We start from the raw sequence: 19852 nt of genomic DNA, 5'->3' as shown, positions 1-19852 counted from the left end.
ATTTCACAACATATACACACAAATCTAAGTAAAGGATTGGAATATAGAAATATATGGATGAGTAATGTCAGAGCGGCATAGACTAAGAGTGTGTAGGTGAGTAATGTCAGAGCGGCATAGACTAAGAGTGTGTAGGTGAGTAATGCAAGATATGTAAACATTATTAAAGTGACTAGTGATCCATTTATTCAATTGCCCAATGATTTCGAGTCTGTGTAGGCAGCAGCCTCTCCATGCTAGTGATGGCTGTTCAACAGTCTGATGGCCTTGAGATAGGTGTTTTTCAGTCTCTCGGTCCCTGCTTTGATGCAACTGTACTGACCTCGCCTTCTGGATGGTAATGGGGTGAACAGGCAGTGGCTTGGGTTGTTGTTGTCCTTGATATTTTTGTCCTTCCTGTGACATCTGGTGGTGTAGGTGTCCTGGAGGGCAGGTAGTTTGTCCCCGGTGATGCGTTGTGCAGACCTCACTACCCTCTGGAGAGCCCTACGGTTGTGGGAGGTGCAGTTTCCGTACCAAGCGGTGATACAGCCCGACAGGATGCTCTCAATTGTGTATCTATAAAAGTGTCTGAGGGTTTTAGGTGCCAAGCTGTTGCACCTTCACCACACTGTGTGGGTGGAACATTTCATTTTGTCAGTGATGTGATGCCTAGGAACTTGAGGCTTTCCACCTTCTCCACTGCGGTCCTGTAGATGTGGATAGGGGGGTGCTCCCTGCTGTTTCCACAATCATCTCCTTTGTTTTGTTGACGTTGAGTGAAAGGTTATTTTCCTGGCACCACACTCCCAGAGCCCTCACCTCCTCCCTGTAGGCTGTCTCGTCCCCCCGTGGGGCCCCAGTGTTGAGGTTCAGTGAAGTGGAGGTGTTGTTACCTACCTTCACCACCTGGCGGCGGCCCGTCAGGAAGTCCAGGACCCAATTGCACAGGGCGGTGCTCAGACCCAGTGCCTCGAGCTTAATGATGAGCTTGGAGTGTACTGTGGTGTTGAATGCTGACCTATAGTCAATGAACAGCATTGTTACATAGGTATTCCTCTTGTCCAGATGGGATAAGGCAGAGTGATGGCGATTGCATCGTTTGTGGATCTATTGGGGTGGTAAGCAACTGATTTGTACAGCCTGTGTGGGGAATGTCAGTGAATGGTTTTAATCAGTAGTCAGTATAGCTAGATAGTAGCAACGCTCATAACAGAAGAATGTAATTCCATGTCGTTGTATTATGCTGCATCTTTATTTTATTCAACAGTTGAATGTATGGCCAACCGTTGCCTTAGCAGTTCAATCAAGTACTGTACAAATATTTTATTTTTCATTTACAATCTGTAGAAACTATGAGAATAGAACGTTTTAGAACTTGTGTGAAACATCACAGCACAGTTGAGAAAAAACTATATGACAAATATAAACGAAATGGATGGGAGGGGTTGAGGGGAGCTGAAGGGTGGGACTGGATGGTGGTCAGAGATAGATGGGAGGGGTTGAGGGGAGCTGAAGGGGGGGACTGGATGGTGGTCAGAGATAGATGGGAGGGGTTGAGGGGAGCTGAAGGGGGGGACTGGATGGTGGTCAGAGATAGATGGGAGGGGTTGAGGGGAGCTGAAGGGTGATTATATATGGGTGGTTATAACATTTTGGAATATACAGTGCATTCAGAAAATATTCAGACCCCTTGACTTTTTCCACCTTTTGTTACGTTACAGCCCGTTTTCCTCATCAATCTACACACAATACCCCCTAATGACATCATAATACCCCCTAATGACATCACAATACCCCCTAATGACATCAAAATACCCCATAATGACATCACAATACCCCATAATGACATCAAAATACCCCATAATGACATCACAATACCCCCTAATGACATCATAATACCCCCTAATGACATCATAATACCCCCTAATGACAAAGCAAAAACAGAAATACCTTAAATATATAAGTATTCAGACCCTTTGCTATGAGACTTGAAATTGATCTCCGGTGCATTCTGTTTCCATTGATCATCCTTGAGATGTTTCTACAACTTGATTAGAGTGAACCTGTGGTAAATTCAATTGATTGGACATGATTTGGAAAGGCACACACCTGTTTATATAAGGTCCCACAGTTTACAGTTCAAGTCAGAGCAAAAACCAAGCCATGAGGTCAAATGAATTGTCCGTAGAGCTCTGAGAATGGATTGTGTCGAGGCACAGATCTGGGGAAGGGGATACCAAAACATTTCTGCAGTATTAGGGGGTCTGAATACTTTGGGAATGCACTGTATAATGTCTCTAACTCTGTCCTCAGTTATGGGAGCTATAATGTCTCTCTAACTCTGTGGTCTGTTATGGGAGCTATAATGTCTCTGTAACTCTGTGGTCTGTTATGGGAGCTATAATGTCTCTAACTCTGTGGTCTGTTATGGGAGCTATAATGTCTCTGTAACTCTGTGGTCTGTTATGGGAGCTATAATGTCTCTGTAACTCTGTGGTCTGTTATGGGAGCTATAATGTCTCTGTAACTCTGTGGTCTGTTATGGGAGCTATAATGTCTCTAACTCTGTGGTCTGTTATGGGAGCTATAATGTCTCTGTAACTCTGTGGTCTGTTATGGGAGCTATAATGTCTCTGTAACTCTGTGGTCTGTTATGGGAGCTATAATGTCTCTGTAACTCTGTGGTCTGTTATGGGAGCTATAATGTCTCTGTAACTCTGTGGTCTGTTATGGGAGCTATAATGTCTCTAACTCTGTGGTATGTTATGGGAGCTATAATGTCTCTGTAACTCTGTGGTCTGTTATGGGAGCTATAATGTCTCTCTAACTCTGTGGTCTGTTATGGGAGCTATAATGTCTCTGTAACTCTGTGGTCTGTTATGGGAGCTATAATGTCTCTAACTCTGTGGTCTGTTATGGGAGCTATAATGTCTCTAACTCTGTGGTCTGTTATGGGAGCTATAATGTCTCTAACTCTGTGGTCTGTTATGGGAGCTATAATGTCTCTAACTCTGTGGTCTGTTATGGGAGCTATAATGTCTCTAACTCTGTGGTCTGTTATGGGAGCTATAATGTCTCTGTAACTCTGTGGTCTGTTATGGGAGCTATAATGTCTCTAACTCTGTGGTCTGTTATGGGAGCTATAATGTCTCTAACTCTGTGGTCTGTTATGGGAGCTATAATGTCTCTGTAACTCTGTGGTCTGTTATGGGAGCTATAATGTCTCTAACTCTGTGGTCTGTTATGGGAGCTATAATGTCTCTGTAACTCTGTGGTCTGTTATGGGAGCTATAATGTCTAACTCTGTGGTCTGTTATGGGAGCTATAATGTCTCTGTAACTGTGGTCTGTTATGGGAGCTATAATGTCTCTGTAACTCTGTGGTCTGTTATGGGAGCTATAATGTCTCTGTAACTCTCTGGTCTGTTATAGAAGCTATAATGTCTCTGTAACTCTGTGGTCTGTTATGGGAGCTATAATGTTTCTAACTCTGTGGTCTGTTATGGGAGCTATAATGTCTCTGTAACTCTGTGGTCTGTTATGGGAGCTATAATGTCTCTGTAACTCTGTGGTCTATTATGGGAGCTATAATGTCTCTGTAACTCTGGTCTGTTATGGGAGCTATAATGTCTCTAACTCTGGTCTGTTATGGGAGCTATGGGAGGTATGGTCACTAAACAACAATAGTAATGACATCATCTGTCCTCCAGGAGGAGGTATTGGGTCACTAAATAACAATACTAATGACATCATCTATCCTCCAGGAGGAGGTATGGGTCACTAAACAACAATAGTAATGACATCATCTGTCCTCCAGGAGGAGGTATGGGTCACTAAACAACAATAGTAATGACATAATCTGTCCTCCAGGAGGAGGTATGGGTCACTAAACAACAAGGCCACATGAGTTAAGTTACAGTCATAATAGTCATTCTACAGAGTACATAAATATTTTGTGTCTGAATACAGAATCAAACAGTACAGTAGACTGTTACATCATACAATACAGTAGACTGTTACATCATACAGTAGACTGTTACATCATACAGTACAGTAGACTGCTACATCATACAGTACAGTAGACTGATACATCATACAGTACAGTAGACTGATACATCATACAGTACAGTAGACTGATACATCACACAGTACAGTAGACTGCTACATCATACAGTACAGTAGACTGCCAATTCATACAGTACAGTAGACTGATACATCATACAGTACAGTAGACTGCTACATCATACAGTACAGTAGACTGATACATCATACAGTACAGTAGACTGCTACATCATACAGTACAGTAGACTGCTACATCATACAGTACAGTAGACTGCCAATTCATACAGTACAGTAGACTGATACATCATACAGTACAGTAGACTGCTACATCATACAGTACAGTAGACTGTTACATCATACAGTACAGTAGACTGTTACATCATACAGTACAGTAGACTGATACATCATACAGTACAGTAGACTGCTACATCATACAGTAGACTTTTACATCGTACAGTAGACTGTTACATCATACAGTACAGTAGACTGCTACATCATACAGTACAGTAGACTGCTACATCATACAGTACAGTAGACTGCTACATCATACAGTACAGTAGACTGTTACATCATACAGTACAGTAGACTGCTACATCATACAGTAGACTTTTACATCGTACAGTAGACTGTTACATCATACAGTACAGTAGACTGCTACATCATACAGTACAGTAGACTGCTACATCATACAGTACAGTAGACTGCTACATCATACAGTACAGTAGACTGCTACATCATACAGTACAGTAGACTGCTACATCATACAGTACAGTAGACTGTTACATCATACAGTACAGTAGACTGCTACATCATACAGTAGACTTTTACATCGTACAGTAGACTGTTACATCACACAGTAGACTTTTACATCGTACAGTAGACTGTTACATCACACAGTACAGTAGACTTCTACATCATACAGTACAGTAGACTGCTACATCATACAGTATACTTTTACATCGTACAGTAGACTGTTACATCACACAGTACAGTAGACTTCTACATCATACAGTACAGTAGACTGCTACATCATACAGTACAGTAGACTGATACATCATACAGTACAGTAGACTGCTACATCATACAGTACAGTAGACTGCTACATCATACAGTACAGTAGACTGCCAATTCATACAGTACAGTAGACTGCTACATCATACAGTACAGTAGACTGTTACATCATACAGTACAGTAGACTGTTACATCATACAGTACAGTAGACTGATACATCATACAGTACAGTAGACTGCTACATCATACAGTAGACTTTTACATCGTACAGTAGACTGTTACATCATACAGTACAGTAGACTGCTACATCATACAGTACAGTAGACTGCTACATCATACAGTACAGTAGACTGCTACATCATACAGTACAGTAGACTGCTACATCATACAGTACAGTAGACTGTTACATCATACAGTACAGTAGACTGCTACATCATACAGTAGACTTTTACATCGTACAGTAGACTGTTACATCATACAGTACAGTAGACTGCTACATCATACAGTACAGTAGACTGCTACATCATACAGTACAGTAGACTGATACATCATACAGTACAGTAGACTGTTACATCATACAGTACAGTAGACTGCTACATCATACAGTACAGTAGACTGCTACATCATACAGTACAGTAGACTGCTACATCATACAGTACAGTAGACTGTTACATCATACAGTACAGTAGACTGCTACATCATACAGTAGACTTTTACATCGTACAGTAGACTGTTACATCATACAGTACAGTAGACTGCTACATCATACAGTACAGTAGACTGCTACATCATACAGTACAGTAGACTGCTACATCATACACTACAGTAGACTGTTACATCATACAGTACAGTAGACTGCTACATCATACAGTACAGTAGACTGTTACATCATACAGTACAGTAGACTGTTACATCATACAGTACAGTAGACTGTTACATCATACAGTACAGTAGACTGTTACATCATACAGTACAGTAGACTGATACATCATACAGTAGACTGTTACATCATACAGTACAGTAGACTGTTACATCATACAGTACAGTATACTTTTTTCACACTCAACACTTTCCTGTGTGGATCAAGAATGGTCAACCACCCAAAAGATATCCAGCCAACTTGATACAAGTGGGAAGCATTGGAGTCAACATGGGCCAGCATCCCTGTGGAACGCTTTCATCAACTTCTAGAGTCCATGCCCCGATGATGACTTGAGGCTGTTCTGAGGGCAAAACGGGGTGCAATTCCATATTGGGAATCTTAGGTTCCTAATGTTTTGTCCACTCAGTGTAGATGTAGGACAGAATCATTATACTGTTCAAGGAAAAGTAATGATATCATTTGTCCTTCAGGAGGAGGTAATGGGTCACTAAACAACAATAGTAATGACATCATCTGTCCTCCAGGAGGAGGTATTGGGTCACTAAACAACAATAGTAATGACATCATCTGTCCTCCAGGAGGAGGTATGGTCACTAAACAACAATAGTAATGACATCATCTGTCCTCCAGGAGGAGGTATGGTCACTAAACAACAATAGTAATGACATCATCTGTCCTCCAGGAGGAGGTATGGTCACTAAACAACAATAGTAATGACATCTGTCCTCCAGGAGGTATGGATCACTAAACAACAATAGTAATGACATCATCTGTCCTCCAGGAGGAGGTATGGGTCACTAAACAACAATAGTAATGACATCTGTCCACCAGGAGGTATGGTCACTAAACAACAATAGTAATGACATCTGTCCTCCAGGAGGTATGGGTCACTAAACAACAATAGTAATGACATCATCTGTCCTGCAGGAGGAGGTATGGGTCACTAAACAACAATAGTAATGACATCTGTCCACCAGGAGGTATGGTCACTAAACAACAATAGTAATGACATCTGTCCTCCAGGAGGTATGGGTCACTAAACAACAATAGTAATGACATCATCTGTCCTCCAGGAGGAGGTATTGGGTCACTAAACAACAATAGTAATGACATCTGTCCTCCAGGAGGTATGGGTCACTAAACAACAATAGTAATGACATCATCTGTCCTCCAGGAGGAGGTATTGGGTCACTAAACAACAATAGTAATGATATCATCTGTCCTCCAGGAGGAGGTATTGGGTCACTAAACAACAATAGTAATGACATCATCTGTCCTCCAGGAGGAGGTATTGGGTCACTAAAAAACAATAGCAATGACATCATCTGTCCTCCAGGAGGAGGTATTGGGTCACTAAACAACAATAGTAATAACATCATCTGTCCTTCAGGAGGAGGTATTGGGTCACTAAACAACAATAGTAATGACATCATCTGTCCTCCAGGAGGAGGTATTGGGTCACTAAACAACAATAGTAATGACATCATCTGTCCTCCAGGAGGAGGTATGGGTCACTAAACAATAATAGTAATGACATAATCTGTCCTCCAGGAGGAGGTATGGGTCACTAAACAACAAGGCCACATGAGTTAAGTTACAGTCATAATAGTCATTCTACAGAGTACATAAATATTTTGTGTCTGAATACAGAATCAAACAGTACAGTAGACTGTTACATCATACAGTACAGTAGACTGCTACATCATACAGTACAGTAGACTGATACATCATACAGTACAGTAGACTGATACATCATACAGTACAGTAGACTGTTACATCATACAGTACAGTAGACTGCTACATCATACAGTAGACTGATACATCATACAGTACAGTAGACTGATACATCATACAGTACAGTAGAATGATACATCATACAGTACAGTAGACTGTTACATCATACAGTACAGTAGACTGATACATCATACAGTACAGTAGACTGATACATCATACAGTACAGTAGACTGTTACATCATACAGTACAGTAGACTGCTACATCATACAGTAGACTGATACATCATACAGTAGACTGCTACATCATACAGTAGACTGCTACATCATACAGTACAGTAGACTGATACATCATACAGTACAGTAGACTGTTACATCATACAGTACAGTAGACTGCTACATCATACAGTAGACTGATACATCATACAGTAGACTGCTACATCATACAGTACAGTAGACTGATACATCATACAGTACAGTAGACTGATACATCATACAGTAGACTGATACATCATACAGCAGACTGCTACATCATACAGTACAGTAGACTGTTACATCATACAGTACAGTAGACTGTTACATCATACAGTAGACTGCTACATCATACAGAACAGTAGACTGATACATCATACAGTACAGTAGACTGCTACATCATACAGTAGACTGATACATCATACAGCAGACTGCTACATCATACAGTACAGTAGACTGTTACATCATACAGTACAGTAGACTTTTACATCATACAGTACAGTAGACTGATACATCATACAGTAGACTGTTACATCATACAGTACAGTAGACTGTTACATCATACAGTACAGTAGACTGTTACATCATACAGCAGACTGCTACATCATACAGTACAGTAGACTGTTACATCATACAGTACAGTAGACTGTTACATCATACAGTACAGTAGACTGCTACATCATATAGTACAGTAGACTGCTACATCATACAGTACAGTAGACTGATACATCATACAGTACAGTAGACTGTTACATCATACAGTACAGTAGACTGTTACATCATACAGTACAGTAGACTGTTACATCATACAGTACAGTAGACTGTTACATCATACAGTACAGTAGACTGTTACATCATACAGTACAGTAGACTGTTACATCATACAGTACAGTAGACTGTTACATCATACAGCAGACTGCTACATCATACAGTACAGTAGACTGTTACATCATACAGTACAGTAGACTGCTACATCATATAGTACAGTAGACTGCTACATCATACAGTACAGTAGACTGATACATCATACAGTACAGTAGACTGATACATCATACAGTACAGTAGACGGCTACATCATACAGTACAGTAGACTGTTACATCATACAGTACAGTAGACTGCTACATAAAACAGTAAAGTAGACTGTTACATCATACAGTACAGTAGACTGCTACATCATAGAGTAGACTGTTACATCATACAGTACAGTAGACTGTTACATCATACAGTACAGTAGACTGTTACATCATACAGTACAGTAGACTGTTACATCATACAGTACAGTAGACTGTTACATCATACAGCAGACTGCTACATCACACAGTACAGTAGACTGCTACATCCCACAGTACAGTAGACTGTTACATCATACAGTACAGTAGACTGCTACATCATACAGTACAGTAGACTGTTACATCATACAGTACAGTAGACTGCCAATTCATACAGTACAGTAGACTGCTACATCACACAGTACAGTAGACTGCTACATCCCACAGTACAGTAGACTGTTACATCATACAGTACAGTAGACTGCTACATCATACAGTACAGTAGACTGTTACATCATACAGTACAGTAGACTGCCAATTCATACAGTACAGTAGACTTTTACATCATACAGTAGACTGATACATCATACAGTACAGTAGACTGATACATCATACAGTACAGTAGACTGTTACATCATACAGTACAGTAGACTGATACATCATACAGTACAGTAGACTGTTACATCATACAGTACAGTAGACTGTTACATCATACAGTACAGTAGACTGTTACATCATACAGTACAGTAGACTGATACATCATACAGTACAGTAGACTGTTACATCATACAGTACAGTAGACTGATACATCATACAGTACAGTAGACTGTTACATCATACAGTACAGTAGACTGATACATCATACAGTACAGTAGACTGTTACATCATACAGTACAGTAGACTGATACATCATACAGTAGACTGTTACATCATACAGTACAGTAGACTGATACATCATACAGTACAGTAGACTGTTACATCATACAGTACAGTAGACTGCCAATTCATACAGTACAGTAGACTTTTACATCATACAGTAGACTGTTACATCATACAGTACAGTAGACTGATACATCATACAGTACAGTAGACTGTTACATCATACAGTACAGTAGACTGTTACATCATACAGTACAGTAGACTGATACATCATACAGTACAGTAGACTGTTACATCATACAGTACAGTAGACTGTTACATCATACAGTACAGTAGACTGATACATCATACAGTACAGTAGACTGCTACATCATACAGTACAGTAGACTGTTACATCATACAGCAGACTGCTACATCATACAGTACAGTAGACTGATACATTATACAGTAGACTGATACATCATGCAGCAGACTGATACATCATGCAGCAGACTGACACAGATATAGTCTACAGCTCATATCCTATATTAGTGGGTTAGGGTCTCTGACTGTAGTCTACAGCTCATATCCTATATTAGTGGGTTAGGGTCTCTGACTGTAGTCTACAGCTCATGTTCTATATTAGTGGGTTAGGGTCTCTGACTGTAGTCTACAGCTCATATCCTATATTAGTGGGTTAGGGTCTCTGACTGTAGTCTACAGATCATATTAGTGGGTTAGGGTCTCTGACTGTAGTCTACAGCTCATATTAGTGGGTTAGGGTCTCTGACTGTAGTCTACAGCTCATGTTCTATATTAGTGGGTTAGGGTCTCTGACTGTAGTCTACAGATCATATTAGTGGGTTAGGGTCTCTGGCTGTAGTCTACAGCTAATATTAGTGGGTTAGGGTCTCTGACTGTAGTCTACAGCTCATATTAGTGGGTTAGGGTCTCTGGCTGTAGTCTACAGCTCATGTTCTATATTAGTGGGTTAGGGTCTCTGACTGTAGTCTACAGCTCATATTAGTGGGTTAGGGTCTCTGACTGTAGTCTACAGCTCATATTAGTGGGTTAGGGTCTCTGGCTGTAGTCTACAGCTCATGTTCTATATTAGTGGGTTAGGGTCTCTGACTGTAGTCTACAGCTCATGTTCTATATTAGTGGGTTAGGGTCAGATGGGGCTTCAGGTTTAAACTTCCTCAAATATATTTGGGCTGTTGTGGATGAGTTTTCAGCAATTGCGGTTGAACGGGTGAACAAACAGCAGGTAATAGAATTTTACCCATCATCAATCTACACACAGTACCTCATAAAGACAGAAAACTGAAATATTACATAAGTAAATGTAATATTTTTCATAAATGTGCTAAAATGTCTAAAAAACTGTTTTTGCTGTGTCATTATGGGGTACTGTGATGTCATTATGGGGTACTGTGATGTCATTATGGGGTACTGTGATGTCATTATGGGGTAATGTGATGTCATTATGGGGTACTGTGATGTCATTATGGGGTAATGTGATGTCATTATGGGGTACTGTGATGTCATTATCGGGTACTGTGATGTAATTATGGGGTACTGTGATGTCATTATGGGGTAATGTGATGTCATTATGGGGTACTGTGATGTCATTATGGGGTACTGTGATGTCATTATGGGGTACTGTGATGTCATTATGGTGTACTGTGATGTCATTATGGGGTACTGTGATGTCATTATGGGGTAATGTGATGTCATTATGGGGTACTGTGATGTCATTATGGGGTAATGTGATGTCATTATGGGGTACTGTGATGTCATTATCGGGTACTGTGATGTAATTATGGGGTACTGTGATGTCATTATGGGGTAATGTGATGTCATTATGGGGTACTGTGATGTCATTATGGGGTACTGTGATGTCATTGTGGGGTACTGTGATGTCATTATGGGGTACTGTGATGTCATTATGGGGTAATGTGATGTCATTATGGGGTACTGTGATGTAATTATGGGGTAATGTGATGTCATTATGGGGTACTGTGATGTCCTTATGGGGTGCTGTGATGTCATTTTAGGGTACTCTGATGTCATTATGGGGTACTGTGTGTAGATTTTATTTAACAAGGCAAGTCAGTTAGGAACAAATTCTTATTTACAATGACCGCCTACCCCGGTCAAACCTTCCCATAACTTGGAAAATGCTGGGCCAATTGTGAGCTGCCCTATGGGACTCCCGATCACTGACGGTTATGATACAGCCCGGGAAAGCAGAGAGGCTGTTCAGTGCTCCCAGTCCCAGCTATAGTAGAGAGGCTGTTCAGTGCTCCCAGTACCAGCTATAGCAGAGAGGCTGTTCAGTGCTCCCAGTCCCAGTCCCAGTCCCAGCTATAGCAGAGAGGCTGTTCAGTGCTCCCAGTCCCAGCTATAGTAGAGAGGCTGTTCAGTGCTCCCAGTCCCAGCTATAGTAGAGAGGCTGTTCAGTGCTCCCAGTCCTAGTCCCAGTCCCAGTCCCAGCTATAGCAGAGAGGCTGTTCAGTGCTCCCAGTCCCAGCTATAGTAGAGAGACTGTTCAGTGCTCCCAGTCCCAGCTATAGTAGAGAGGCTGTTCAGTGCTCCCAGTCCCAGTCCCAGCTATAGCAGAGAGGCTGTTCAGTGCTCCCAGTCCCAGCTATAGTAGAGAGGCTGTTCAGTGCTCCCAGTACCAGCTATAGTAGAGAGTCTGTTCAGTGCTCCCAGTCCCAGTCCCAGTCCCAGCTATAGCAGAGAGGCTGTTCTGTGCTCCCAGTCCCAGTCCCATCTATAGTAGAGAGGCTGTTCAGTGCTCCCAGACCCAGCTATAGCAGAGAGGCTGTTCAGTGCTCCCAGTCCCAGCTATAGTAGAGAGGCTGTTCAGTGCTCCCAGTCCCAGCTATAGTAGAGAGGCTGTTCAGTGCTCCCAGTCCCAGTCCCAGCTATAGTAGAGAGGCTGTTCAGTGCTCCCAGTCCCATCTATAGTAGAGAGGCTGTTCAGTGCTCCCAGTCCCAGCTATAGCAGAGAGGCTGTTCAGTGCTCCCAGTCCCAGCTATAGTAGAGAGGCTGTTCAGTGCTCCCAGTCCCAGTCCCAGTCCCAGCTATAGTAGAGAGGCTGTTCAGTGCTCCCAGTACCAGCTATAGTAGAGAGGCTGTTCAGTGCTCCCAGTCCCAGTCCCAGTCCCAGCTATAGTAGAGAGGCTGTTCAGTGCTCCCAGTCCTAGTCCCAGTCCCAGTCCCAGCTATAGCAGAGAGGCTGTTCAGTGCTCCCAGTCCCAGCTATAGCAGAGAGGCTGTTCAGTGCTCCCAGTCCCAGCTATAGTAGAGAGGCTGTTCAGTGCTCCCTGTCCCAGTCCCAGTCCCAGCTATAGCAGAGAGGCTGTTCAGTGCTCCCAGTCCTAGTCCCAGTCCCAGCTATAGCAGAGAGGCTGTTCAGTGCTCCCAGTCCCAGCTATAGCAGAGAGGCTGTTCAGTGCTCCCAGTCCCAGTCCCAGCTATAGTAGAGAGGCTGTTCAGTGCTCCCAGTCCTAGTCCCAGTCCCAGTCCCAGCTATAGCAGAGAGGCTGTTCTGTGCTCCCAGTCCCAGCTATAGTAGAGAGGCTGCTCAGTGCTCCCAGTCCCAGCTATAGTAGCGAGGCTGTTCAGTGCTCCCAGTCCAAGCTATAGTAGAGAGGCTGTTCAGTGCTCCCAGTCCCAGCTATAGTAGAGAGGCTGTTCAGTGCTCCCAGTCCCAGCTATAGTAGAGAGGCTGTTCAGTGCTCCCAGTCCTAGTCCCAGTCCCAGTCCCAGCTATAGCAGAGAGGCTGTTCAGTGCTCCCAGTCCCAGCTATAGTAGAGAGGCTGTTCAGTGCTCCCAGTCCCAGCTATAGTAGAGAGGCTGTTCAGTGCTCCCAGTCCCAGTCCCAGCTATAGCAGAGAGGCTGTTCAGTGCTCCTAGTCCCAGCTATAGTAGAGAGGCTGTTCAGTGCTCCCAGTCCCAGTCCCAGCTATAGCAGAGAGGCTGTTCTGTGCTCCCAGTCCCAGTCCCATCTATAGTAGAGAGGCTGTTCAGTGCTCCCAGACCCAGCTATAGCAGAGAGGCTGTTCAGTGCTCCCAGTCCCAGCTATAGTAGAGAGGCTGTTCAGTGCTCCCAGTCCCAGCTATAGTAGAGAGGCTGTTCAGTGCTCCCAGTCCCAGTCCCAGCTATAGTAGAGAGGCTGTTCAGTGCTCCCAGTCCCATCTATAGTAGAGAGGCTGTTCAGTGCTCCCAGTCCCAGCTATAGCAGAGAGGCTGTTCAGTGCTCCCAGTCCCAGCTATAGTAGAGAGACTGTTCAGTGCTCCCAGTCCCAGCTATAGTAGAGGCTGTTCAGTGCTCCCAGTCCCAGCTATAGTAGAGAGGCTGTTCAGTGCTCCCAGTCCCAGCTATAGTAGAGAGGCTGTTCAGTGCTCCCAGTCCCAGCTATAGCAGAGTGGCTGTTCTGTGCTCCCAGTCCCAGCTATAGCAGAGAGGCTGTTCAGTGCTCCCAGTCCCAGCTATAGCAGAGAGGCTGTTCAGTGCTCCCAGTCCCAGCTATAGCAGAGAGGCTGTTCAGTGCTCCCAGTCCCATCTATAGTAGTGAGGCTGTTCAGTGCTCCCAGTCCCATCTATAGTAGAGAGGCTGTTCTGTGCTCCCAGTCCCAGCTATAGCAGAGAGGCTGTTCAGTGCTCCCAGTCCCAGCTATAGCAGAGAGGCTATTCTGTGCTCCCAGTCCCAGTCCCAGCTATAGCAGAGAGGCTGTTCAGTGCTCCTAGTCCCAGCTATAGTAGAGAGGCTGTTCAGTGCTCCCAGTCCCAGTCCCAGCTATAGCAGAGAGGCTATTCTGTGCTCCCAGTCCCAGTCCCATCTATAGTAGAGAGGCTGTTCAGTGCTCCCAGACCCAGCTATAGCAGAGAGGCTGTTCAGTGCTCCCAGTCCCAGCTATAGTAGAGAGGCTGTTCAGTGCTCCCAGTCCCAGCTATAGTAGAGAGGCTGTTCAGTGCTCCCAGTCCCAGTCCCAGCTATAGTAGAGAGGCTGTTCAGTGCTCCCAGTCCCATCTATAGTAGAGAGGCTGTTCAGTGCTCCCAGTCCCAGCTATAGCAGAGAGGCTGTTCAGTGCTCCCAGTCCCAGCTATAGTAGAGAGACTGTTCAGTGCTCCCAGTCCCAGCTATAGTAGAGGCTGTTCAGTGCTCCCAGTCCCAGCTATAGTAGAGAGGCTGTTCAGTGCTCCCAGTCCCAGCTATAGTAGAGAGGCTGTTCAGTGCTCCCAGTCCCAGCTATAGCAGAGTGGCTGTTCTGTGCTCCCAGTCCCAGCTATAGCAGAGAGGCTGTTCAGTGCTCCCAGTCCCAGCTATAGCAGAGAGGCTGTTCAGTGCTCCCAGTCCCAGCTATAGCAGAGAGGCTGTTCAGTGCTCCCAGTCCCATCTATAGTAGTGAGGCTGTTCAGTGCTCCCAGTCCCATCTATAGTAGAGAGGCTGTTCTGTGCTCCCAGTCCCAGCTATAGCAGAGAGGCTGTTCAGTGCTCCCAGTCCCAGCTATAGCAGAGAGGCTGTTCTGTGCTCCCAGTCCCAGCTATAGCAGAGAGGCTGTTCAGTGCTCCCAGTCCCAGCTATAGCAGAGAGGCTGTTCAGTACTCCCAGTCCCATCTATAGGAGAGAGGCTGTTCAGTGCTCCCAGTCCCAGCTATAGTAGAGGCTGTTCAGTGCTCCCAGTCCCAGCTATAGTAGAGAGGCTGTTCAGTGCTCCCAGTCCCAGCTATAGTAGAGAGGCTGTTCAGTGCTCCCAGTCCCAGCTATAGCAGAGAGGCTGTTCACTGCTCCCAGTCCCAGCTATAGCAGAGAGGCTGTTCAGTGCTCCCAGTCCCAGCTATAGTAGAGAGGCTGTTCAGTGCTCCCAGTCCCATCTATAGTAGAGAGGCTGTTCTGTGCTCCCAGTCCCAGCTATAGTAGAGAGGATGTTCTGTGCTCCCAGTCCCAGCTATAGTAGAGAGGCTGTTCTGTGCTCCCAGTCCCATCTATAGTAGAGAGGCTGTTCAGTGCTCCCAGTCCCAGCTATAGTAGAGAGGCTGTTCAGTGCTCCCAGTCCCATCTATAGTAGAGAGGCTGTTCAGTGCTCCCAGTCCCATCTATAGTAGAGAGGCTGTTCTGTGCTCCCAGTCCCAGCTATAGTAGAGAGGCTGTTCAGTGCTCCCAGTCCCATCTATAGTAGAGAGGCTGTTCAGTGCTCCCAGTCCCATCTATAGCAGAGAGGCTGTTCAGTGCTCCCAGTCTCATCTATAGTAGAGAGGCTGTTCAGTGCTCCCAGTCCCAGCAATAGTAGAGAGGCTGTTCAGTGCTCCCAGTCCCAGCTATAGTAGAGAGGCTGTTCAGTGCTCCCAGTCCCAGCTATAGTAGAGAGGCTGTTCAGTGCTCCCAGTCCCAGCTATAGTAGAGAGGCTGTTCAGTGCTCCCAGTCCCAGCTATAGCAGAGAGGCTGTTCAGTGCTCCCAGTCCCATCTATAGTAGAGAGGCTGTTCAGTGCTCCCAGTCCCAGCTATAGTAGAGAGGCTGTTCTGTGCTCCCAGTCCCAGCTATAGCAGAGAGGCTGTTCAGTGCTCCCAGTCCCAGTCCCACCTATAGTAGAGAGGTTGTTCAGTGCTCCCAGTCCCAGCTATAGCAGAGAGGCTGTTCAGTGCTCCCAGTCCCAGCTATAGCAGAGAGGCTGTTCTGTGCTCCCAGTCCCAGCTATAGCAGAGAGGCTGTTCAGTGCTCCCAGTCCCAGTCCCAGTCGCAGAGAGGCTGTTCAGTGCTCCCAGTCCCAGCTATAGCAGAGAGGCTGTTCAGTGCTCCCAGTCCCAGCTATAGTAGAGAGGCTGTTCAGTCCTCCCAGTCCCAGCTATAGTAGCGAGGCTGTTCAGTGCTCCCAGTCCCAGCTATAGTAGAGAGGCTGTTCAGTGCTCCCAGTCCCATCTATAGTATAGAGGCTGTTCAGTGCTCCCAGTCCCATCTATAGTAGAGAGGCTGTTCTGTGCTCCCAGTCCCAGCTATAGTAGAGAGGCTGTTCAGTGCTCCCAGTCCCAGCTATAGCAGAGAGGCTGTTCAGTGCTCCCAGTCCCAGCTATAGCAGAGAGGCTGTTCAGTGCTCCCAGTCCCAGTCCCAGTCGCAGAGAGGCTGTTCAGTGCTCCCAGTCCCAGCTATAGCAGAGAGGCTGTTCAGTGCTCCCAGTCCCAGCTATAGCAGTGAGGCTGTTCAGTGCTCCCAGTCCCAGCTATAGTAGAGAGGCTGTTCAGTGCTCCCAGTCCCAGCTATCTGAAGAATACTGTTTGGTTTTGATGTGTCTGACATATCTATAAAATGCTGTGTTGTTCTGATGTGTCTGACATATCTATAAAATGCTGTGTTGTTCTGATGTGTCTGACATATCTACAGAATGCTGTGTTGTTCTGATGTGTCTGACATATCTACAGAATGCTGTGTTGTTCTGATGTGTCTGACATATCTACAGAATGCTGTGTTGTTCTGATGTGTCTGACATATCTACAGAATGCTGTGTTGTTCTGATGTGTCTGACATACCTACAGAATGCTGTGTTGTTCTGATGTGTCTGACATATCTACAGAATGCTGTGTTGTTCTGATGTGTCTGACATATCTACAGAATGCTGTGTTGTTCTGATGTGTCTGACATATCTACAGAATGCTGTGTTGTTCTGATGTGTCTAACATATCTACAGAATGCTGTGTTGTTCTGATGTGTCTGACATATCTATAAAATGCTGTGTTGTTCTGATGTGTCTGACATATCTATAAAATGCTGTGTTGTTCTGATGTGTCTGACATATCTACAGAATGCTGTGTTGTTCTGATGTGTCTGACATATCTATAAAATGCTGTGTTGTTCTGATGTGTCTGACATATCTACAGAATGCTGTGTTGTTCTGATGTGTCTGACATATCTACAGAATGCTGTGTTGTTCTGATGTGTCTGACATATCTACAGAATGCTGTGTTGTTCTGATGTGTCTGACATATCTACAGAATGCTGTGTTGTTCTGATGTGTCTGACATATCTACAGAATGCTGTGTTGTTCTGATGTGTCTGACATACCTACAGAATGCTGTGTTGTTCTGATGTGTCTGACATATCTACAGAATGCTGTGTTGTTCTGATGTGTCTGACATATCTACAGAATGCTGTGTTGTTCTGATGTGTCTGACATATCTACAGAATGCTGTGTTGTTCTGATGTGTCTAACATATCTACAGAATGCTGTGTTGTTCTGATGTGTCTGACATATCTATAAAATGCTGTGTTGTTCTGATGTGTCTGACATATCTATAAAATGCTGTGTTGTTCTGATGTGTCTGACATATCTACAGAATGTTGTGTTGTTCTGATGTGTCTGACATATCTATAAAATGCTGTGTTGTTCTGATGTGTCTGACATATCTACAGAATGCTGTGTTGTTCTGATGTGTCTGACATATCTACAGAATGCTGTGTTGTTCTGATGTGTCTGACATATCTACAGAATGCTGTGTTGTTCTGATGTGTCTGACATATCTACAGAATGCTGTGTTGTTCTGATGTGTCTGACATATCTACAGAATGCTGTGTTGTTCTGATGTGTCTGACATATCTATAAAATGCTGTGTTGTTCTGATGTGTCTGACATATCTACAGAATGCTGTGTTGTTCTGATGTGTCTGACATATCTACAGAATGCTGTGTTGTTCTGATGTGTCTGACATATCTACAGAATGCTGTGTTGTTCTGATGTGTCTGACATATCTACAGAATGCTGTGTTGTTCTGATGTGTCTGACATATCTACAGAATGCTGTGTTGTTCTGATGTGTCTGACATATCTACAGAATGCTGTGTTGTTCTGATGTGTCTGACATATCTACAGAATGCTGTGTTGTTCTGATGTGTCTGACATATCTACAGAATGCTGTGTTGTTCTGATGTGTCTGACATATCTACAGAATGCTGTGTTGTTCTGATGTGTCTGACATATCTACAGAATGCTGTGTTGTTCTGATGTGTCTGACATATCTACAGAATGCTGTGTTGTTCTGATGTGTCTGACATATCTACAGAATGCTGTGTTGTTCTGATGTGTCTGACATATCTACAAAATGCTGTGTTGTTCTGATGTGTCTGACATATCTACAGAATGCTGTGTTGTTCTGATGTGTCTGACATATCTACAGAATGCTGTGTTGTTCTGATGTGTCTGACATATCTATAAAATGCCATGTTGTTTTGATGTGTTGTCATCTTATATACAAGGAAAAAGCTAATTGCGTCCCATTCATTTAAATTGCTGCGGCTCATATCTAACGGATCACTGCTTTAACCTGTTAGTTTAGTTAAGACAGTTTTACTTGACAGAATTTGAATGGATGCAAACAACAGGATGCGGAAAGCTTGAATGATTCTGATTGGTCCTTGTCTCTACTTCAGCCCTTCCAACCGCTCTGTCTAGTCTATCACATGATTATGTTCCGTTTCCAATCTCTGCATTATTACAATGGAAGGCTTACATAACTAATTTTAATATTAATGATGCTTTTTGCAGCTGTCCTTTTTAGTGCCTGGACTTCAATGGCAGTGTCAGTTGAAACATAGTGGTCCAGATATTGCTGCTTGCCCGGTACAGTATATCATTAGTGCACAAGATATTTACCTTGTTGTCAATACCACTTCGGTTATAACTTTATCAAATGTTTACATTCTGTATAACATATTTCTAAAATGATAAACATGTCTCCTATATTCACAGATGGCGTCGGTCGAAACGCTCAGCTCAGCAGCGTCCCTCCCTGCCCGGTCTCTCTCTGTCTCCAGCGGGACAGGCTATACAGACAAGCCTGGTGGCCACATGGATGATGTATGTTGCGCAGTTTAAAAGTCAAGGGTGTGTGGAGACAAATGAATTCGGTTCAGTCAGTCGTCCTGATAAGCCCTTCCGATAAAGTTTAGCAACAGACGCAGCATGGCACTAGTTCAAACTTGTAAAAGAAAGTGATGTTTATTTAGATGGCCGAG

General features: G+C 44.0%; 1 protein-coding gene across 15 annotated transcripts in view; it reads left to right on the top strand.

Annotated features, from left to right (window-relative positions):
• LOC110514595 (rho-related BTB domain-containing protein 1-like) overlaps nucleotides 1–19852 on the top strand; it is a 90100-nt gene that overhangs the window by 1908 nt on the left and 68340 nt on the right. For 11 of the 15 annotated variants that reach the window (XR_005041646.1, XR_005041643.1, XR_005041645.1 and 8 more), the window contains exon 1: nucleotides 1063–1100. Coding sequence is in view for 2 of the 15 variants with exons in the window: in XM_036972040.1 (XP_036827935.1) it covers nucleotides 1066–1100 (35 nt within the window). In the remaining 13 variants the exon portion in view is untranslated. Of the gene's footprint in view, nucleotides 1–1056; nucleotides 1101–19382; nucleotides 19458–19852 lie in introns of those variants that run through there. The other 4 variants (XR_005041649.1, XR_005041648.1, XM_036972043.1 and 1 more) reach the window with 2 other exon arrangements.

Source organism: Oncorhynchus mykiss, unplaced genomic scaffold (assembly GCF_013265735.2).
Source record: "Oncorhynchus mykiss isolate Arlee unplaced genomic scaffold, USDA_OmykA_1.1 un_scaffold_119, whole genome shotgun sequence".
In the NCBI taxonomy this organism is placed as follows: Eukaryota; Metazoa; Chordata; class Actinopteri; order Salmoniformes; family Salmonidae; genus Oncorhynchus; species Oncorhynchus mykiss.
Note: the sequence above shows the minus strand (reverse complement) of the source record. Positions and strands in the feature narration are given on the sequence as shown.